The sequence below is a fragment of the Nomascus leucogenys genome, chromosome 9, assembly GCF_006542625.1.
Source record: "Nomascus leucogenys isolate Asia chromosome 9, Asia_NLE_v1, whole genome shotgun sequence".
Lineage (NCBI taxonomy): Eukaryota > Metazoa > Chordata > Mammalia > Primates > Hylobatidae > Nomascus > Nomascus leucogenys.
This window is the reverse complement of record NC_044389.1, coordinates 38,370,277-38,391,790: the sequence shown is the minus strand read 5'-3', so window position 1 is coordinate 38,391,790 and position 21,514 is coordinate 38,370,277. Positions and strand designations below refer to the sequence as shown.

At 36.5% G+C, this 21,514-nt stretch overlaps 1 protein-coding gene across 1 annotated transcript in view; it reads right to left on the bottom strand.

The window, feature by feature from the left end:
• The window catches only part of EPHA5 (EPH receptor A5), a 173,826-nt gene that overhangs the window by 64,024 nt on the left and 88,288 nt on the right, over positions 1–21,514 (bottom strand). Inside the window, exon 5 of the mRNA XM_030818860.1 lies at positions 19,262–19,367. Within this exon, the coding sequence (XP_030674720.1) occupies positions 19,262–19,367 (106 nt within the window). The remainder of the gene's footprint in view (positions 1–19,261; positions 19,368–21,514) is intronic.

The window sequence follows — 21,514 nt, the reverse complement described above, 5'->3', positions numbered from 1 at the left end:
GATATGAATCATGTATGCCATATTCCCATTTGAAGCCACAATAAAAACTAAACAATATTAAACACTATCATATTCTGGAAAAATGTAATTTTTTACAAAGAAAATCTTGCATGTGTATGATGTGCATGTGCATGTAAAAATTAACTTCCTTATTTTTCAAAAATCGGTTTGTATACAAGAAAGTTCCTGCCATTAATGAGTCAGGAAGGAATGGAAGACAAGATTGTGCAGGGACACAGGAGAGGCTGTGGAAGGCCAAATAGATTGGGCTAAAGAGTCACAGGAAACTGGACATGCCATATGCACTCATACCTATGCGCCTTTTTCCATCATACTCTCTCTACCATCTCTAGTAAAATTTATCTTCACCCTCAAGGTGTAGTTCAAATCTACCACTCCCCTATCAATATTTCTGTATTCATTTAAGCAGAGATAATTTTACACTCTATTCTCATATTGATTTCTTCTCAATTTGTTCCAAATACCCACAATCTATAGCAACTGGTCCAAGAAGTCAAATCATAACCTTTGTAGCAATCAGACCAAATGGTTAGAACTTAATAACTGCAAACTTCCCTAATTTTTGGTCCCTATTTCCAATTTAGGATCAAACAAAGGAAGCCAAATCACCTGGGATGCCCTGATTTTAGGTAGCCCACTTCCAGTTTCACTATGCCAACAACCTCCAAATCTGGGCCTAACTGAAGCCTTCTCTTTTTCCCCATTATTATGCTATCCTGCCTGCCTTTGGGTCTCTACCAAATGCATGTGATGTTGGCTGATCCTCTTCTGTAGTAAGCTGTGGAAAAAATGCTCTGTGTTTGTTCTCAGCTGGGTGATTTCAGCTTATTTCCACAGAAGAGATAATCTTTACTAGTTCAATAAAAGGAAAATATATGGATTCATCTTTGCAATCAACGACCATCTTATTTCTGTTCTAGCATAATAATAGTGTTGATATACAACATACTGAATCATGTTTCTTACTCCTGCAGAACGATGCCTACACTGAGCAAACATCAATTACCTCCATTTCTAGAAGCCTAAATTTGCTAAGCTTCTTCCACTGAGCTCTTCCTCTCCCAGTCATTTCACAGCTGAAACACGTCTGTCTCGGGTGCCTCTTAGAAAAGAACGTAGGATTATCATGATGAACCTATTTGTGCTCAGCTATTTTAGGTTTTAAATTATTTTGAGAAAAGTAGAGAGAAAATTTGAAAGCAGATAAAGTTGCAAATAAGTGACGCTGTTTTTGTCAGCTCAAATAAATAACATTTATAAACACAGCTTTGAAAGTAGTTTTAAATACTCATTTAATGAAAAAATAACATCAATTAAAAATATGAGTGGTTCGAAAAAAGAAGAAAATGAGTAAAGGAAAGAAGTCAAATATGTACATTTTTTAGCTCCCTCCATTATGTCTGTCTAGTATTTTTCTAAAATTGAATCACATCTATCAGCATGAAACTTTTAAGGTGGAAAAATCAGAAAGACTAAGCTTTCCATTTAATTATGTCTCTCTCAAATAATAAAAGCAATTGTGGCAATATACTGAAATTATCAAAACTCAAGGAATGTGTGTATTTTGTGATAAACTTATTGTGATAATTGAACATACTCTAGAATGACTTAAGAGGAAGCTAAATGTCACATTTTCATATCACACTATTTAAATTCCATGCAACTACATTCTGTTTTTATTAGTATTGATCAGTAGCATTAAAATCACATATTATAATAGCTGCCATAATTATTTAAAATTAAATATTGTACTGGTGATAAATGTGAAATATTTAATACATTGTATACATAACAGTGATTAATTATGGTTACAATTGCTTTATACATTGAATTGTGTATAAATGTATGTGTGTGATTATATTCACAAAAATGTACCTTTATAAAATATTTGTAATTGTGACTATATATGATCTCCAACAGGAATTTACCTGAGCAAACATTGAAAAATATTTTAATATTATAATATTTATACTTACGTAATACTGATAAAAATCAGACAGATTAATAGAATGGCTTTCACAGCCCAGAACCAGCAGAGACAAAATAATACCCATGTAGATGCTTATTTAGTACATGCTACATGTAGAAACCTGTAAGATTTTTGGAGGAGAGTGAAAACCGCTGTGGAATACTCACATAAGTCTTTGGAAAATATCAATTTAAATCCCCACGTACACAAAATTAACATTTTAAAGACTTTTTTAAATCCCATGCAAAATAAACATTACTAAAACACAAAATTTGACACTTTCAATAATATAGCTCTGCTCTGTGAAGTGCTACAACCCCACTAGCTTTAATGGGTAAAGAGCCTGTTCAGGCAATTTGCAAAACAGATGTTAAAACAGATAATGACTATACTTTTTGCTTATAAGTGAATGATCTCATTAAATCTAAAAATAAAAATAAATTTAATTATAAATGCACAGCTATTTTTCTCCTATTAAATAAGCAACGATGTTCTAGATTGTGAACTACCAATATCATGTACCATTGAGGGGAATGCTAATTGGTACAGTAGTTCAGAAGGGCCATTTGTCAATATGTATAAACAATCTTAAAAATATTCATATGCATTGACCCTTACTTTGAATTTTATGAATGTGTTCTAAGGACATTAATGACAGAAATAGTAAAATACAAAACAAGCACACACAGAGGCACACAAAATCTTCCTCTCAAACAATAACAATTATACACACACAGAGCAAAACATTCATGACAAAGATCAAACATTAGCATACCTAATAGACACTAAACTTTTGCTTTTAAAATATTTTTAATTGCTCATATAAATTTTATATTGTTAAGTAAAAAAAAACAAAACTACCAATTAAAAATTCAACTGCACAACAGATATCTTAAATATATATGGCAAAATATCAATACTGTTTGCTTCTGGTGGTATGATTAACTTTCTTTCTGAATTTTGTCTTTTACGTTCTTTGTAATTTAAAATAAGAATTAAGAAATGCATACCTAAATAAAAATAGCAGCTTAGTAAGAAATTAGGGCAATTGACTTAACTCTGCCAACTTTGTAACCTGCAATGTAAAAAAAAAAAAAGGGCTGAAACTTATAGGAAAGGGAAGAAACAAGACCTCTTGGTCATGTCGGCAAATCAGGGCATTCATCTAAGGACGTGGCCATTAATCTAACCTCTAAGAGTATGTTGGAACATAGCTAGAGTGATCCAGGTGCAATCTGGGCACTTGGAGTCTACGGAGGCACAATGCAGTGGGGGCGGGGGTTGGGCGGTAAGTGGAAGCAGGATTGATAGTGATTTTCACCTTAGGACATTTGGTTTATACTGAGATGATCCCCTAACAGACTTCCAAGCTGGGTTATTTCAGAGTCCTCCTTGGAGCTGGGGGCGCTGTCCAAAGGCTTGGAGACACTGGAGCAGGATCCAGTCACCCTGGGTTTGGAAACTGATAGGAACAAATGGGCTAACGGCACAAGCTCCATTCAGATATTTGAGATATACAGAAGTTCCTTCTCATTTCAATTTATTGGATGAAGATTTAGAAGCCCCAAGGCTTAGGCAGAAAGATACAGGGTGGTAAAACGCACATCTACTTATATTTTAAAGTAGGTTTTTCCCTATTGGGGCTGAAAAGCAACAGTATACACTAGCACAGGTTTGAAATGATTAATAATACATCATTAAGGCTTAAAAAAAAAGCCTTACCCTGGCCCACTGCTTCCCAAATTACTAGAGAAGAGGTAAATCCAAAAGACTGCAATATGTACATTTGGAACAGGTAAAACAGGGCTAGGTCAGGAAAAGTCAGATATCAACAACACAACAAATCATTAAGAGGTTCCTATGTATTACAAAAAGCATGGAAGTCATACAAATGTAGAATACTGGTTTATTACATACTTGTCCATCTAAATTCCTATGTAAATAATTTTAATTCACTTATCATGTAAATATTGAATTGATGCTAATTTGATGATTCCTTGTTGGATTTTTAGATCATCTTTGGTATGATTACATAGAAATTAATGATTTAAGTGGCTGAATTTCATCTTAAAAGTTGTCTGAGGAAGATTGGACCTCTACATTGGCAATTCCTTATATTTTTCCTTGCAGCAGATTAGGAAAATCAGAATACTTGTGCAGGCTTAATGTGTATATTGCTTAAATAGTTATACTGAACTTTGCATCCTTAAAAATAGAGCATTGTGGTGCTGGCATATCCAAAAATCTCTTAAACAACATTAGCTTTGCAGATTTTTGGTAAAATTCCAGTATATCTAGGAAAAATTAATATTAATACAAAAAGTACTTGACTTCATCTTATATTCTTTAATGCTTCTGAAGATTCAACTCTTTTCTCTGTAATTGCACATTATGATTATCTTTTGCATTGTATGTGTAATATTTCTCCATATTTTGAAACAGGTTTCTCTTTGTATTAAACACTAAGAATATTAATAAATGTATTAAACAATTGAATTAAATGATTAAACAATCAAAGCTACATGACTTCAATTGAAATTCAACATAGATAATAGATTATTTGGTCTTTAATGTTGGCAGGATCTGTGCATTATCTATGGAGAGGATCAGTTTAAACAAAGGCTATTCAATTTGCTTCAGGAAAAATCAAGGGGAATAGGCATAGCAATATCAGAGAAGCACTAGGATTCTCCAACATCAGAGGCATTGAGAACTATTGGAGGTAGGCAAGAGGTACTTGTGAGGTACATGGGACTATTTGAATCTATGGAATTGTCTGTCTGGAGGGACACTAAAGAAGAATTACAAAGTTGGTCTGAACACAGCCTAGAAAAAACTTGGGAAACAGAGGTTTTCCCCAATTAATTTCCACAGAGAAATAAAACCTTGCCAACTTGATGAAATCTTGCCTTCTGGATGGAAGTAGGGGTGTAGTAAGCAGGAAAAAAAAAACTACACTAAACTTTCAACTATATTTCTTGGCTTTCATTGCCTTTCAACCTATCGATCTATCCTGGTCCAAGAGTACTCTATTTTTTATATATTTTTTCTGTCTGTATATTATGATATTTTGACATCTTGAAAACCTCTCTGGCTGGGGAAAGACTGCCCCTCTCATGGCTAGCCAGTTCCTAGAAGTAGCAAAGTACTTAGCCTACAGCATGTATTTGAGATGCAAACTAACCAATCTGGAGCAATACCTTTTCTAGCCTCCCATTAACTTCAGGAGGCAATATTACCCTGCCTTAATAACCCCCAGGCCCAGGTTCCAGGCAACTAGAGACCTCTTCCATAAGCCCAAAGTTTGCCAGAATTATTCAAACTAGCCAATCTACTTTCACATAGAAACACCAACAAAGGCTCTCTCCTAGACTTTCCCCTCACTCCTGTCTTCTTCCTCCTGACCAAAATCTGGTGTTTCTCTGATGGCCCTGCATGACATGCCATATCTTCTGTTTCTAGGACCTATGAGTATAATAAACTTTGTTTTCCTATGCCTCTTCTGTGTTTCTTCCTGTGGCCATATCTTACTAACCATCACTTAGATGAACACAGGGCAAGAACTCAACAAACAGCAACCATCATGGGTATGCAGATTCCAGTGCCCAATCTTGCAAACAGGAAGAAATGATAATATGTTTTCAAAACAACAACAAGGAAGAGTCCCAAAATAACAACAAAATTAACTGAGACTGTTATCTATAACAATGATGGCTAAAACACAGTGTGACAATGAAAGCAGATATAACTAATATTTAATACATAAAAGTATGCCATTTTTCTGTGAGATTAAAACATTAGAGGAGAAAAAAGTAATGAGAGAAACAAGGAGTAAGAGACAGTAAGGGAATTTTGGTAAGCAAAATAATTGGTGTATTAGTTTGTTTTCATACTGCTATAAAGAACTGCTGGAGACTGGGTAATTTATAAGAGAAAGTGGGTGGAGAGGCCTCAGGAAACTTACAATCCTGAATCATTGTGGAGGGGGAAGCAAGGGACGTTTTTCATAAGGCAGCAAGAAGGAGAAGTGCCAAGCAAAGTGGGAAGAGCACATTATAAAACTATTAGTTCTTGTAAGAACTCACTCAGGATCATGAGAACAACATAGGGGAAACTGCCCCCATGATTCAATTGCCTCCACCTGGTCTCTCCTTTGACACGAGGTGATTACAGGGATTATAATTCAAGATGAGATTTGGGTGGGGACACAAAGCCTAACCATATCAATTGAAATATAATATGCTTTTTATCACTATAACTATCACAGCCATCAGCAGTATACAAAGTCAGTCCTTCCAAATGGCATAATAAAGAATTCAGCTGCTTGAGATTGAGTTAGAAACATTTTCTTTTTTTCCTGGTTCATGTAAGACCTTATAAAGCACAGATCTTGAACAAATGTGGCTTTTAGCTGATGTTTAAAATCATCTGAGACACTTTGATTCATTTTTCAACAATGAGTATACTTCCAGACATGGCTCAGGAAATTAACTGATTTTTTTGTTGAATAGATGTTCTAGCCTTTGGCATAGGGCAGTGCTATTGATTTTCACTGTGGAGCTGGGTATCAGGTTCCTGTGAAAGGCTGTGTTATTGTGGTTCTGAGAGATGTGTAAAATTCCCAGAAACCTAGAAGGGTCTTCCGCCAGAGCCCAGCGTCTTCTGGAGTGCCAGCCTGTACTCTTTCAGATAGGGATCACATTCTTAGAGAAATGGAGCTTTGAGCAAATGGAGCTTTAGACAAAAAGTGTATTTTGCTCTTGTGGTTAGGCTTTTGACCTGCCCTTTGCTTCATACTAGGTGAAATCTAAGTCATTTGATTCTTTACTAAAATAATTTTTACCTTTGCAAGTGAGTGGTATTAACCTGTTGTTTCCAGTACCATAAAATGAGATTTTCTTTGAAATGTTTGCCTCAATATAACTTCCTGAGCATTGCAGCATGTTTACATATTTGATCTGTGCGATGTTCAATGGTGCTGAGCAATTGAGCCAGTAACCCTCTTAAGTTCAGTTTCCTAGGACGGTTTACTTCCCACAGTGGGCAATTAGTTGTTGCTATGTTCCTTGTCTTCCTGGCATTACTCTGCCCTAATCCCCATTTGTCAGTTATTAATAAATTATGATCTGCTCTCTAATTATTTTGATTCAGAGCCTTTGAAGAAAAAAGCATGTAATCATGGGAAAATAGAAGAGATAACAACCCTCAGATATTAAATCAATACACGTCTGGATTTTTTACAGTTTTACAAAGTCACATCTATTGCTAACTCATAAGCTTCTGAGATTTACTTTTAATGAGCTTTTTTCTAAAATCAGTGATTGTATATATGATTACAAATGTTTGGTTATCATTATTTTAAAACATAATATTTATGAGACTAAAAAGTTTTCATAAAATTTATTTTTCTTATTAGAACTTATTAAATTCTGAAACTATACAAGCCTAATCATGTTATAGATGCCAAATATATCAACTTATAAAAGTTACTGCTGCTTGATGTCACCAGGTACATCATGACAATGGTATAAGCATGTCCAGATGTCAAAGAAATAAAATCAAAAGCTAGTGAGGATTTATTAACTCCTATGCACTACTTCTTGAGACCATTGCATTTATTTTGTGATGGGATCAAAAGGATTATATTTGTTCATTTAAAGGTATATTTATGGGTTGAGCATTTCATTATGTTTATTTTAGAGATAATAAGGTTTTTCATTTTCTAAAATTTCAACATTAATGGGAAAAAATGGACAAACCACTTCAAATGGAGGTTGATGAACAGCTCATCTTTAATTCAATAACTTATGAGTTATTTATTTAATTAAGTTACGTAGGAGAGCCACAGAAGCCTTTATTCTCTAAATACTTACTGGCTGGCAGAAGAGAGAAGATATTTACATAATGCCCTATAATTTGTGGCTGAAAGTGTTAAATTCTATGAGAATACTGATATATTGCTTTGATATGTTGTTCAAAGGAGAGAATACTTTGGCTAAAGGGATTGAGGGAATTTCTTTTTCCTCTATTCATGACAGAAAGTTTGATACAAGTCTTCACATGTCAGTAAGGCTTAAATATTGAGGGATAATATGAAGTTTTTTCCAAGCAAATGGAGGATGTGAAAAAGAATGTAGAGTGAGAGATTCTCTTTCCTCATTCTGAGTCCACGTGCTTTGTATGAAACTGATCCTATTTTCAGTTTCAGGTGTGAGTTCCTATGGTGTTGGTCACAAAGTGTAACTTCTCCATCCTCTTCTTAGTTAAGGTCCCAGTACTACTGATTGACTTACTCTGTGGAGCTGGGTATCAAGTTTCTGTCACAGCCTGTGCCATTTCAGCTCTGAGCGTGAAGGGTGAGAGCCCTAAAGTCAAATCTGTGTTCAACACAGTGACCATTTCCCCTTAGTGACCCAACAGTTGCCTGATCTCTTCCAACCTCGTGGGCCTCTCCTTCTTAGCCCACTGTGGCTGGATCTTATTCTTCCACCCTACCTTTCAATATCACAGTGTCCCAAGGTTTTATCCAATAACTTCATTTTAATCAATGCCTTTAAATACCATATTTGTTCAACAACATTCTTGAATTCTGTCTCAGTTGCATAACAGACATTATTTTAAACACCTGGATCTATCAGTACCTGTCCTTTAGACTTAATGTTTTAATCTCCGGGAACTTTTCAGCTGCAAGATCAATAATTTCCTTTCAGATTAAGCCACTCTAAATTATGGCTTCTATCATTTGCAAGCAAAGAAATCCAAGACAACAACATATAGTGATAATTCTGGAAAGGTAGTTTGAAGCACATTTTTAATAGTCTTAAACTCCAGCTGCACTCCTCTAGTCATACTTTCATTAGACATTTACCCAGGACCTACATTATAATCTGTATATTCAAGATGAGCACATGTCTACTGGGGTGACAGATACATTAAATGGTGAACTAAAACTACTTCAGTGAGAAAATAAAGTTTTAAGGGTAGACAGAAATGGAATTAACCAGGGTTCACAAAGTCAGGAATGACCATGGAGTTGGTGACATTTAATTTGCATGATTTTAGAATAAATACAATTTACTTGTCCCATGAAGGAAGGAGGATCTACTAAAATTCAATGTATATTTTTAGTGTCAAGCTACCATTAATATTAATTTCTAAGAGATGTTTTATTCATATTTCTGATAGTTTCTAAAGTTTTAAAATGTAAATTCCATTATTTTTAACAGCAGAAAATCAGAGGCTTCCCACACAAAAGTTCAAAAGTTGAATAATCACAAGTCTTGGGGAAGTTATATCTTAAAGAGCAAAGGCCCTGACATCAGAGCTGGGTTCAAGCTCCAGGCCCTTACTGACTAGTTATATACAACAATTTATGTTCTGGACACTTTCCAAGAGGAAAAAAGGCACAGATAAAAATCCCTATTATTTTGTATCCTTCTCTAGTAGGACAGACAGACTAAAAATGATGCATGGTGTGCAGAGGAAATAATCAGGTCATCTTTTTAGTATGCTCAGTTGAGAGAACAAGATTGAGCAAACATTTGAAAGAAGAAAGAAGCTATAAGGTTCTCTGTGTCAAGGAAATTTTAGACAGTAAGAAGAGCCAATGCAAAAGAATTAAGGCAGGACCATTCTTACAATTTTTAAGAAACAGGAAGAAGATAATTTTATCAGTTATAAATTAGATAAGATCTAGTATTGAGACATGGTGGTGTTGTGAGATATTACTTGTAAAACCTTTAGAACATTGCCTAGTAGTAAATGCTATGTAATTAATGTTAGATAATGTTATTACTTATCATTATTATAACCGTGTTACTTCCATTATGCAAAGAAGCTTCTCTGCAGGTTTTAGTGCATACCCTTCATGAATATACTCTTCACAAAGTACTCATTCAAGAAACTATGATGCTTTGATATCAGATGTAGTCAGAGCTCATTGACGTGTCTAAATTAAATAGCTGCATTAAAAACTCTGGCAAAAATATTTTATTTGGCTCCAAATGAGCTTGAAGAAAATTTCTAAGTTCAAAGGATTTTATTGTCAAGCCATTGCTTTGACTAACATAAGAACTGTGCCAGGCATGTAGCAAGAACTCAAATACTTCTTGAATTAATGATTCAGACTAACTGAAAAGTTATCATGAAGGGACAAATTCCAATTGTATTGTAAACTCTTCTTCTATGCCTAACTATTGTAATTGTGTTTTATAAAATTTTGACTACTTATCAGGCTACTAAGTAAGAGTAAAAGCATTTATAGAAAGGACACTGCTCTCTTATATCGCATGTCCTGGACTTACCTTGGTGTTTATGTGCAATAAGTGTCCAAAAATGTTTGTAATGGATAATTGTGAAGATGTCATTTACAACCTATCTTACTTCAAGGGACTTAAAAGTAAGTACAAAAGGCTAAATTTTAATATTATTTTCTTGAAACAATAAAACCTACTGTTTTATATAAATTTACTTGTTTCTCTAATTTCTACATGGTCTGATGATCGTAATTATGATAGCCTCTATTATAGTATTGGCTGACTTCTAAAGAATGTTTGCTTCAGAAAACTGAGACATTTCAAATGGATTGAGTTTCAATTGTTGAATAGAACAGAGAAATAGGATTGAGCAGTTTTATGTCCAGGTACAAGATTTGAACATGACCATGACAATCAAAGGGAAGATTGGCCAGAAAATATAACTTTTAACAGGCATTAAGCCATTTCTCAAATTAAATTTATCATCTAAGGAACATCATAGCATTAAACTCACATATAAATAGCCTTAAAATGGATGGCAGTGGCGGCGCGTCTGGAATTACCACTGCAAAGGCACTGACTGCAGAGGGGGAGGTGAGGCCACGGTTATGCCCTCTATGGAGCCAGCAGAAGATGTGAATGGATGGAAACCCACCCCCTTCCAAATTGGCAGGGCAGGAGCCCTCCTCTTCTAGGCACAGCTGCAGCCAACCAACTGCGGCTGTAGACCTCGGCATCCCTGTGCTTTGGGGAACCCCAAAAGACTCCCTGCCCCTGTAGGCTCAGACATGCCTGCTCCTGTTGTCTGGACTCTCCCTGCTACTGGCGCCAGCTCTGATTTCAAAGCAAAGTTGAGGATAAGGCTGGTCACTGTTAAAACCTTGCTGGTGTGTGTGCATTCGGGGCAGTGCTGACACACCAACCCCCTGCTACCTAGATATTGATTAGGATCCAAGTTCCCTTTTCTCTACAGGACTTAAGGCTAATTAAGGGGAATATTGTAAAGTTTTTATATGACCTGACAGTTATATAGAAGCCTTCCAGAATTTAACTCAAGTATTTGAACTCACCTGGAAGGATATTATGTTACCTTCAAATCAGACCCTGACTACCACTGAAAAGCAGGCCACCCTACAAGCAGTACAGAATTTTGGGTATGAGCTTTGTATCTTATATAGTTTCAGAGAAGGGGACGAGACTTATCTCATTGGAAGAACAACAGGACCACTGGAGGACCCTAAATGCAACCCCAATGATGAAGTGGAAGAATGAAAGAGGAAGCACTTTCATGTGTGTATACTGGAGGGGTTACGAAGGACTAGGACTGAACCTCTCAATTAGTCCAAGCTATTCATGATAGAACAGGGATTAGAGGAAAATCCCACTGCCTTCCTGGAAAGGCAAAGAGGGGCCTTGGTAAAGCACAGGTCTCTAACTCCTGATTCAGTTGAGGGACAACTGATCCTGAAGGATAAGTTCATTATTCAAGCAGCCCCTGATATCAGGAGGAAGCTGCAGAAATAGGCCATGGGACCAGATAGTACTTTAAAGAACCTCCTGAAAGTGGCCACCACAGTCTTTTACAATAGGAATCAGGAGGAGGCCCAAGAGAGGGAAAGGAGACACAAGAAAAAGGTAGAAGCTCTAACAGCCGCCTTGCAGGCTCACAAATCCCAAAATCCCTTGGATAGACCTGTTAACTGCTACAAATGTGGCAAGCCATGGCACTTGAGGAAGGACTGTCTGGACAGCAGGAGGAGGCCACTTTGGCCCTGTCCAATTTGCAGTGGGGACCACTGAAGAGCAGACTGTCCTTGGAGACAGGTCACTGGGTCCAGCCCAAATGGTCCAGCAGGACTGATGGGCCCTGGGGTACTTCTCCCTGGCTCTGATGGTTCAGAAGTCAAAGGGAGAAAGGTGGACCTCCTCCTGGACATTGGAGCAGGTCTTTCAGTTCTCTCCAGTACAGCTCCCCTCTCCTCTCTTAGCAAGATTGTGGAGTGGGGAGGGCATCTCAGGAACACATCTAACCCAATATTTTTCCCAAACCCTTAGCTGTAGCTGGAGAGACCTCTTGCTTACTGTTCTCACCTTTGTTCTGTTCCTCACCTAAAACATTTTTGTCAAGGACTCCTTAATCCTGAACTCCCAAGGGATTATCTACCCCCCTAAAGAGTTATTTCTCTCCTAAAGTTTAACTGCCCCCACACAAGATTTAATTTTTTTGACCAGGATGAAACAGCTCTAATCACAAAATTCTTTTTCGAAATAGTCTATGTTTTAGATTTCTAGTTTTTTTTTTTTTTCCTTTTAGCTCCTCTTTGTATAATACTCACACTTGATCCATGCACACTTAACCTCCTTGTAAAATGTGTTTATTCTTGTCTAGAGCCATCAAACTCCCAGCGATCATGCAACGGGAGCCTCAGACGATGGCTCCTTTCTTACCGGGGACCCTTAGATAGGCCTCTGAGAGAGATCTGACTGCTGTTTTCCCCAAAATAATGCCCCCATCAGTGTGAAGCAGTTAAGAGTATTCATTGTCCCTATCCTAATGGCAGTTAGATGTACCTCTTCAGAGGGGGGATTGATGGCAGTGGTGGCCTGTCTGGAGCAGCAGTTGCAAAGAAGCTGGTTGTAGTGGAGGAGGCATGGCCTGGGCTGTGTGCTCCATGAAATGAGCATGAGCCAGGAAAAGGTAGAAGCCTCACCACCCCCCTTCCAAGTTGGCAGGGGAGGAGCCCCACCCTCCTAGGTGCAGCTGCAGACACCCAGCCACAGCTGAGGACCCAAGCATTCATTGCACTCTCAGGGGCCTGAGAAGCCCCCATGCCCCTGCAGGCTCAGAAGGGCCTGTTCCCACTGCCTGGCATCTCCCTGCTGCTGGTGCCCACTCTGATTCTGGAGCAAAGTTGAGGATGACCCTGGGTGCTGTTGTGACCCAGGCAGATGTGTGCGCACTTGGGGTGGTGCTGTCACACCAGTCCCCTGTCACCTTGGCCCCCTCTGAACTTTGGGCACCAATGAGCACAGGAGAGAGTTGAGGGAAATCTGAGAGTGGCTCAGCATGGGCCTGCAGGAACCCCTCGGCATGAACAGCCTGGGTGCTATGGACAGCATATTGATGGTGGCAGGAGGCAGACAGGATCCTGGACAGAAGACAGTGGCTCCCCAGTGAAGCCTCACCTTCAACCCAGGGATGGCCTGAAGCCTGGGGGCTAAGCTGTCACTTCTGTGGTCTGGAGTGAGAAGTTATGGTGCTTTCTCTCGTCTGCCTATGGCTGCCCATAGTCCAGTCAACACACACTTTCTTCCTTCAGAAGCCCATAAAAACCCTGGACTCAGCCAGATTGGGGAGACAACAGGAATCCCTGCCTGCAGATAGGAGCTACCCATTCTGGGTCTGTTCTCCACTAAGGGCTTCAGATGTTGGGACAACATGCCTGCAGATAGGAGCTACACACTCTGGGTCTCTCTCCTGAGAGCTGCACTCACTGGGATGATCTACCTGCAGAAAGGAGCTACCCACTTTGGGTTTCCTTAAAGCTGTACTGTTACTCAATAAAGCACCTCTTCACCTTGCTCATTCTACAGTTGTCCACATACCTCATTCTTCCTGAACATGAGATGAGAACTTCTGACCCACCAAGTGGTGAGAGTGGAAGAGCTGTAACAAACAGGGCTAAAACATGCCCCTCAGCTACACTCACCATATTGCTGGCAATGAGAAGGAGAGAAGAGCAGCAACCCTTTGGGGAGCCCAGACCTAGGGGTGGTCCGAGTCAGGAACGTGACACCCTCTTTGGGGCTTTGCAGTTTCTGGCATCTCCAAGTGTCCAGGCACCACCACATTCCCCTCATCCAGACATGGTGCCCACAGTGAAAGCTACTTGCAGTGCATCTGATTCACTGCAGCTTGCACTGATCAAGTACTTGCGCTGGTACCAGGAACAACCCACCCCTCCACAGCAGCCATCGTGCCTGGCTGTGTGCTCAGTGGCCAGACCCTGTGCTCGCTCACTCACGCACCCCTCACTGCTCCATGCCTGGCTTGCCCTTTGCAATTGTGGGATTCGGGCTAGAAACACAAGACGAGTGCAGCCTGGCAGGGCGAGTGGGCAGAACAAGCCTAACAGGCCTGAGCAAAACTTGGGCAAAGGTGCCTCTGGTCACAGAGGCTTCTGGCTGGAAAAGCAACACCCTAAGAATCCTGTGACAAAATCATATATAAGGCCAAGCAGCATAACAGAATTATTCTTCTTCCTCTTCGGAAGACATTTTTAGCTTTTTTGTTTCCTGTTTTTAAAATTAATAAAAAGCTCTAAGTGTTTTATTTATATGGAAGAACACGTGCAAGCAAGGGTGGAACAGTACATGTGTGCAATGTCTATGTTTTTAACTCTAATTGCATATGTGGACTTAATTTAATATAAAAAGTGAAGCTCTGCATGCTTGAAATTTAATTAAATTCAGGATCACATAATAAATCAGTGATCAGAAACATAGTATTAAGAAATATTCTTTAATCCCATAATGAAGGTTGCATTGAGAAAGGTTCAAAAAAGAGATTGCTTCTGTAAACTAAAAGATATTTTCCTTTGTATGTCTATACCACTAAATCTTGTTACTTTAAGCTTTTCATCAGCCTCTGAACTATTCAGTAGTTAATTTTCAGAATTTAGACTCTGTCTGAAATAAGGACACAGATAAATAAAAAAGTCAATTTTATATCAGTAATCATATTTAAAGGATTAAAAAGAGGAAAAAATAAAGTGAAAAACTTTCTTAAACATTTAACTGGAAAACAGTGAAAATATTCATTGGTGAAAGACTGGTCAATTAAACATTTAAAAATCTGTAAAATAGTAAATATAAGAGATAAACTCTACAAAATTAGGACAAAGAAAGTTATCAATGCCCAATGTCATTAATGATAAAAGAAAAGATTAAAGGGCAATTTCAATATGCTGTGCATATAAAGAAGCTTAATTTGTTTCCATCCTAAGATGATTAGCTCACAATTTGTGCAAGGCATGTCAATTGTTTTATAATCCTGTAAAAAACATTTAAAGGTTAATGGGAAACAGTGAAGAGAGTCTGAACCCTGCAGAGAATACCCCATAGATTACTTAACACATTTAAAAAGGAAGATCACACACATTCTAAAATTGTCAAGAATTCTAACATGTTATACTTCTTTGCCATTTTGTTAAATAGGATTTTTCCTTCAAGATGTATACTTTACATTATTTTAAATTGTGTCTAAGTAGGAAGATTCCAAAAGATTTCTGCATAATCAATTTAAGCCTGAAAAGATTAAAGAGTCTCTATATTTGATTTATTCTTCATCCTTGAGCATATTTTAGAATTTTAAAAGTTAATTTTTTCTCTTTGAAATAGATTAGTTTCACAATACCCAGTGTGTCATCATTTGCACATTTTTTGTCTAAATAAAAATACAAATTTTCAGTGAATATGGATCTTCAAGATATATTTCCTCTTGGACCCAAATCATAAAATAAATTGCCAATGAATATTACATGCAAGTGATATTAATATTTTGCGATGTATCAAAATAAAATTAACTTATTTAACCAATGATGAGTCCAATTATTTTTACTTAAATGATATGTTAGCTAAGAGCAAATATCTGGGTTATCATATCATATTCCAGATATTAGAAAGTAATAAGGATAAGTTCAAAGTGAGATGGTAGTCGTGTGTGTGTGTGTGTGTGTGAGAGAGAGAGAGAGAGAAAGAGAGAGAGAGAAAATCAATCATAGTTTAGCACAGAGAGATGGGAGCAACATATATAATCCTATATTTTTACATCTTTCCTAGGACAAGCTTTTTAAAATAATTTGCTATTACTCAAATATAGATTCCCAAATTTATGTTAGGTTTTGGCCACATTTCTTCATTTAGTTTTCCATTTATTTAACAAATCTTTACTGAGTTAATTCGGGACAATCTAGGTACTGCAGGGCAAGTTAAATTTAATTCGTCCAAACAAAAATTACAAAGTTTATTGCCTTAAGTGAGATAGAAAAAGTCTTCCAAGAATCATATCATTTAGCTTTTAGTTATATTTATATAATAAAATAAAGTAGTTTGTCCATGAAGAGTACAATACAATGGCCAAAGATGTTTCTATCATATGACAAACGTCCCCTGAAATTCAAGAAAATACATCCAACAAAATAATTAAATTTTCATGCAAAAAGTTGGCTTCTAAGAAACTATAAACCTCAGATTCGTTTTTGATGAAATGTGCTGTCTTTTCAACTGCAAATTCCTAGTGTCAGCATCTTAAACTATGTCGTGAAATTAAATTGGATTAGGAAAGAATTTTAATGTGAATGAACAATGTACTAATTGCTAAGATGTTGCTGTTTTTAAAAGTAATTACACTTTCATTAGACAAAATGTTCAAAAATTTTTTTACCAAGCTTTGGATTTGGCAGAAAATTAAGCTATGTGTTCTGGGCATAGACCTGATTCTAGTACAAATGAGACATTATACTAAAATTTCATTATTCTTGAACAGCAATTTCAGGTATATATAGAATGTGTGTGTGTGTGTGTGTGTGTGTGTGTGTGTGTGTGTGTGTGGAGAGAGAGAGAGTGAGACAGAGAGAGAGATGGTTAGGCTTTGTGTCCCCACCCAAATCTCATCTTGCATTATAATCTGCATAATCCCCACACGTCAAGGGAGAGGCCAGGTGGAGGCAACTGGATCATATGGGCGGTTTTCCACATGCTGTTCTCATGATAGTAAGGTTGTTCTCAGGAGATCTAATGGTTTTATAAGGGGCTCTTCCCCCTTAGTTCCTCCTTCCTCAGCACTTCTCCATCCTTTCGCCTTGTGAACAAGTGTCTTCCTCCATGACTGTGAGTTTCCTGAGACCACCCCTGCCATGTGGAACTATGACTCAATTAAACCTCTTTTCTTTATAAATTACCCAGTCTTGAACAGTTCTTCGTAGCAGTGTGAGAACCGATACAAAGTGTATGGGTGACTTTGTATGAATGTGTACGTGTATGCACTAAAATGATACTATCCTTTGGTTACCAAATAGTAAGTAGATTGAAAGTTCTTTCAAACAAGTTGTCTAATGTTAAAGATGCCACATACGGGTAAGCAAGAATCCATAGCAAAATGTCACCAGTAAATTCACTGTGCTAAGTCTACAACAACATATTTCTTATATTTGATGTGTATTCTCTAATAAATTCTCCAAAACACAGATTTATAGGATTCTAGACCTTGGTTCTTTTTTTCCATTTTTATTCATTTCTCCTAAGTGCACACACAACAAATACAGAATCTTCTTATAACCTCCATGGCCATAAATATAACTAATGCTTATTTAATTTATTAGAAAGGAAATCACTAACTCTTAGTCAGAAGTAAAGAAATGGCATTACAAACCAGCTCCGCAAAGGTATCATCTATACTTTGGGGTAGAAAAGACACATTGTCACATGGTAGTTTTCTTAGTAGTTACAATTCATGCAACTTGATTATACTATTGGATCAAAATCTGACAAGACTGGTGAAATCAGCTTATCTTCCAGAAAGCAGGGATATAGGTTGTGCATTTTCCCCAGGTGACTTCAGAGAGATGAAATCAGTGGGACACTAGATAGCCATCCCCCTGGCTGGGATGGGCTTAATTGTCCTCAACAGAACACAAACTGTCCCCTAGCTCGAAATTCTAAAAATACATAAATGCTAATCTAACATTAAAAGTAAGCAATGAATTACTGCATATATTCTTAAGAAAACTTCGAACACTCAAATAAATAAGAACCAGAAGTAATAGAATTTTCATATACAATGAGGAAATGTTCAAAAGAATTTGCAATATTTTATAAAAATAAACAGTTACTTCTGTAATTTAAGGATATAATCAAAAATCTTTTCAGAACACAATATGCAGTACATTGAAAAGTGCCCAATTCTGTATATTTATGAGTTGAATAGGTGCTGAAGAGTCAACAGTAAATGAGTGGAACAGTAAGAAAATCAATATGAACATTGATTTCCTGTCTTTTTTTTTTTTGGACCTTATGGTACATTTTCACTTTTTTTTGTCAGAAACAAACATTTCCATGAACACTTTCATTAAGTTTTCTGTAATGGTCTAACACCAAAATATATTTACAAATGGACAGCTCCCATTACTAAATATTCCTTCTAATAATGGCTTGGATTTTAAAAATATATGAAACTGTGTTTATTGCAGGAAAATAGCATACTCTTGTTTTATTTATTTTATTTTATTCTACTTTATTGTATTTTATTTTATTTTTAGGAAGGTTGATTATGCTCAGCTCAATATCAGAAAACACTTAGAACAGCTATTGTTAAGACTATCTCTTTTTTGTATAAAATGAAAAATGTAGATATGTAATATATATTCATGTATCTATTCAAAAATTCACTTCAAATAAGTATATACCATGATTGAAGTATTCAGGTTGAAATCACTTAGAAGCTGAAAATAAAAGCGGTCAGTGAAAATGTTTGGTCATTTTCCAAGTAGCTTGTTTGCCATAATTTCTGCTTTGTATACACCACCCTATTAGGATAGAATGCTGACTAAATAGAATTATGTCTTACTCCTCAAAAACATACTTGGTACAGAGATAGCTTTTCCCAAACACTAATTAAACTTGAAGCAGGCAACCATATACACTTTTGAGAGACAAAAAAATTTCAGATTAAAAAATCTGTGTCATATAAAGAGATATAGCTATATTAACCAAATAAACAATAACACATCAATACAGCTCTTGTGAAGAGAGCACACCTAAAAAGAGAAATTGTGGGCTTAAAAATCATCAATCATATGAACAAGATAAGGCTCAGGAACTGCATCATGTATTGAGATGATCTGCTGATATATTGCTTGCCTGATTTGTTTTAGGATGTGCTCAACAGCCAAATGGTCAGATCAAGGTGAGGAAGAGATCAGCTGCAAAACTTCAGAATCACAGCTTCCTCTCTTACCTTCCACTGAGGAGGAAGCCGATAACCACTGCCAACAAAATGACTCCCACTGTCACAGACACAGCAATTATAGGAATCTGGCTTTGATCGCTGGATGCTGCAACTGCTGATAGGAGATACAGAAAATGGAGCTTGTGGTTAAAGTGATCACATGCATTCAAAATAAAAGCCGCTTAATAGACAGTAATCAATTCACGATTTAAGCAATTTACCCACACTTAGCTGAGATTTCCCCTAATATCCTTTCTTAAAAGTGTGTAATTGAAAAGTCATCTTTAATAGAAAATATTTACTTTCCAAATAGAGATTTGAGAGCATCGCTAAGTCACTGATTATTTCCTTGTCATCATAAAAAATGAATGCATGTTGTTTGCATAGTATTCATCTAGGGGCCTTAGGTCTGTGAATTAAAATGGAACTCCTTTATTGACTTCAAACACCTTAATCTAAATAGGAGGTGCCAGGTATATAAGATTTGACATTTTTAGAGTTTGTTTTCTGCTGTTCTTTAGAAAAGAATCTGATGAACCCAGATAGGTTTTTTTTCCCCATAAACATTGGAGACATTGAAGACCAAAATAATGTGACTATGACCTCATTGAAGTAAAATATAATATCACTATTCTGAATACTATTATAAAAATACAATTTAAAGCACAATATAACCAGTAAGTATATTTCATAAATAAATTCACTTTTTGAAAAAATATGAAGGTAAACATTTAAAAGTATAGAAACCTATCTTATGACTGGATACATTTACATCACCTAATTTTTATATACATAGATTTAGATGAAACATTTCAGATTTTAGCATAAAATTCCCATTATAAGAGGAATACGAACATGATTAGGTAGTTGTACTTAAATAAGCAAATAAATTTTATTTTTGTGCTGATAACTAATCTTGATTAAAATAAAATGCCTATAGGGCAAAATAAATTGTACTAATGTTCTTAAGAATCTCTCCATAGAATATCTAGCATGCTTCTTGTTTAATGACATGATCAATGTGATAACTTCAAAGTAGCACTAGTTCAGCTTCATGGTATCAAATATTGTCATAGAAATTAATAACAATCTGTGTTTTGTTTTTCACAACCCCATACCAGATGTTGGCCTACCAAGAGATTTTGATCTCCAAACACCTCCCTTTCTATTTTGGTCACACTGTTCTTGATTCCTTCTACCAAAACTAAGTGATTTGCTGATGACTCTCTTGCACTGATATACTTTCAACTATTCTAGACCAGTATTTAGATCCCAATATTATTAACAGCTGGTTTGAGTAAAACTATTATTTTCAATATAAGTCAGTGCTCTTACCATCTCCCTTTTTGCATAATATATACAATAGTATTACCCTGTTTTCTCCTAGTCTCTGACGCTAAGGTCTATGGTAAGAAATTTAGTTATTGGCTACAGTATAAATGAGGTAGGAAAAAACTACCCCCAGAGTCGCTACTACCCCTTCCCCAAGGTCTGCTTTATTAATCTCTAAACTCATATTATTTCTACCACTACTTTTTTTATCTCATTCTCTTTCTTTTTTTGGCAGAGGGCACTGTTTCTAGAGAAACCCATGCAGACTTCACTCAGAAACTCAATGTTACTTGAGTGAGCTGCACCTGCTGCTTGAATGCCTTAATTCTCTATTATTAAATTCCTAGTAAAATCATCCCGGTAATGAGTCGTCTTCATTTGCTCCGTGTATTAATCCATTCACACTTCCCACATTTGAGAAATGCTAAACTTTCAAAGATCTCCCTATAGGAGAGGGTTTTGCTGCCTTATTAGCTACTCTGCTGCTTACAAGCCTAAGCAGGTATCACCTTTAGGGAGAAATAAATCTTTATATCTAAACTTACTAGGGTTAGTTCAATCCAAATTGGAAAATAGGTCCAGCATTTACTACACATATGGGTCAAGAAAATTACTTAACCTTTTAAAGTCCCATTTGCATAATCTCCAGGTAGGGATAATTTCCTTGGATCATTATATTTCTATTAAGATTCAAGATAATACGTATAATGCACTTAGCATAGAGCTTCAACTACTGACAGCCTTAAATAAATAGTAAATATCACTTATACTTATTATCTCCTGCTTTATTTACCACTTATATTTCCTATTTGTCAGCATCTTGACAGAGGTATCTGAAACCAGCCTTATCTAAGAACCAACATTTTAAAATTCTCTCTGAAATTTTTTATTCTTCTGCCGTTGAATTCCATAGATGATGATATTTGCCAC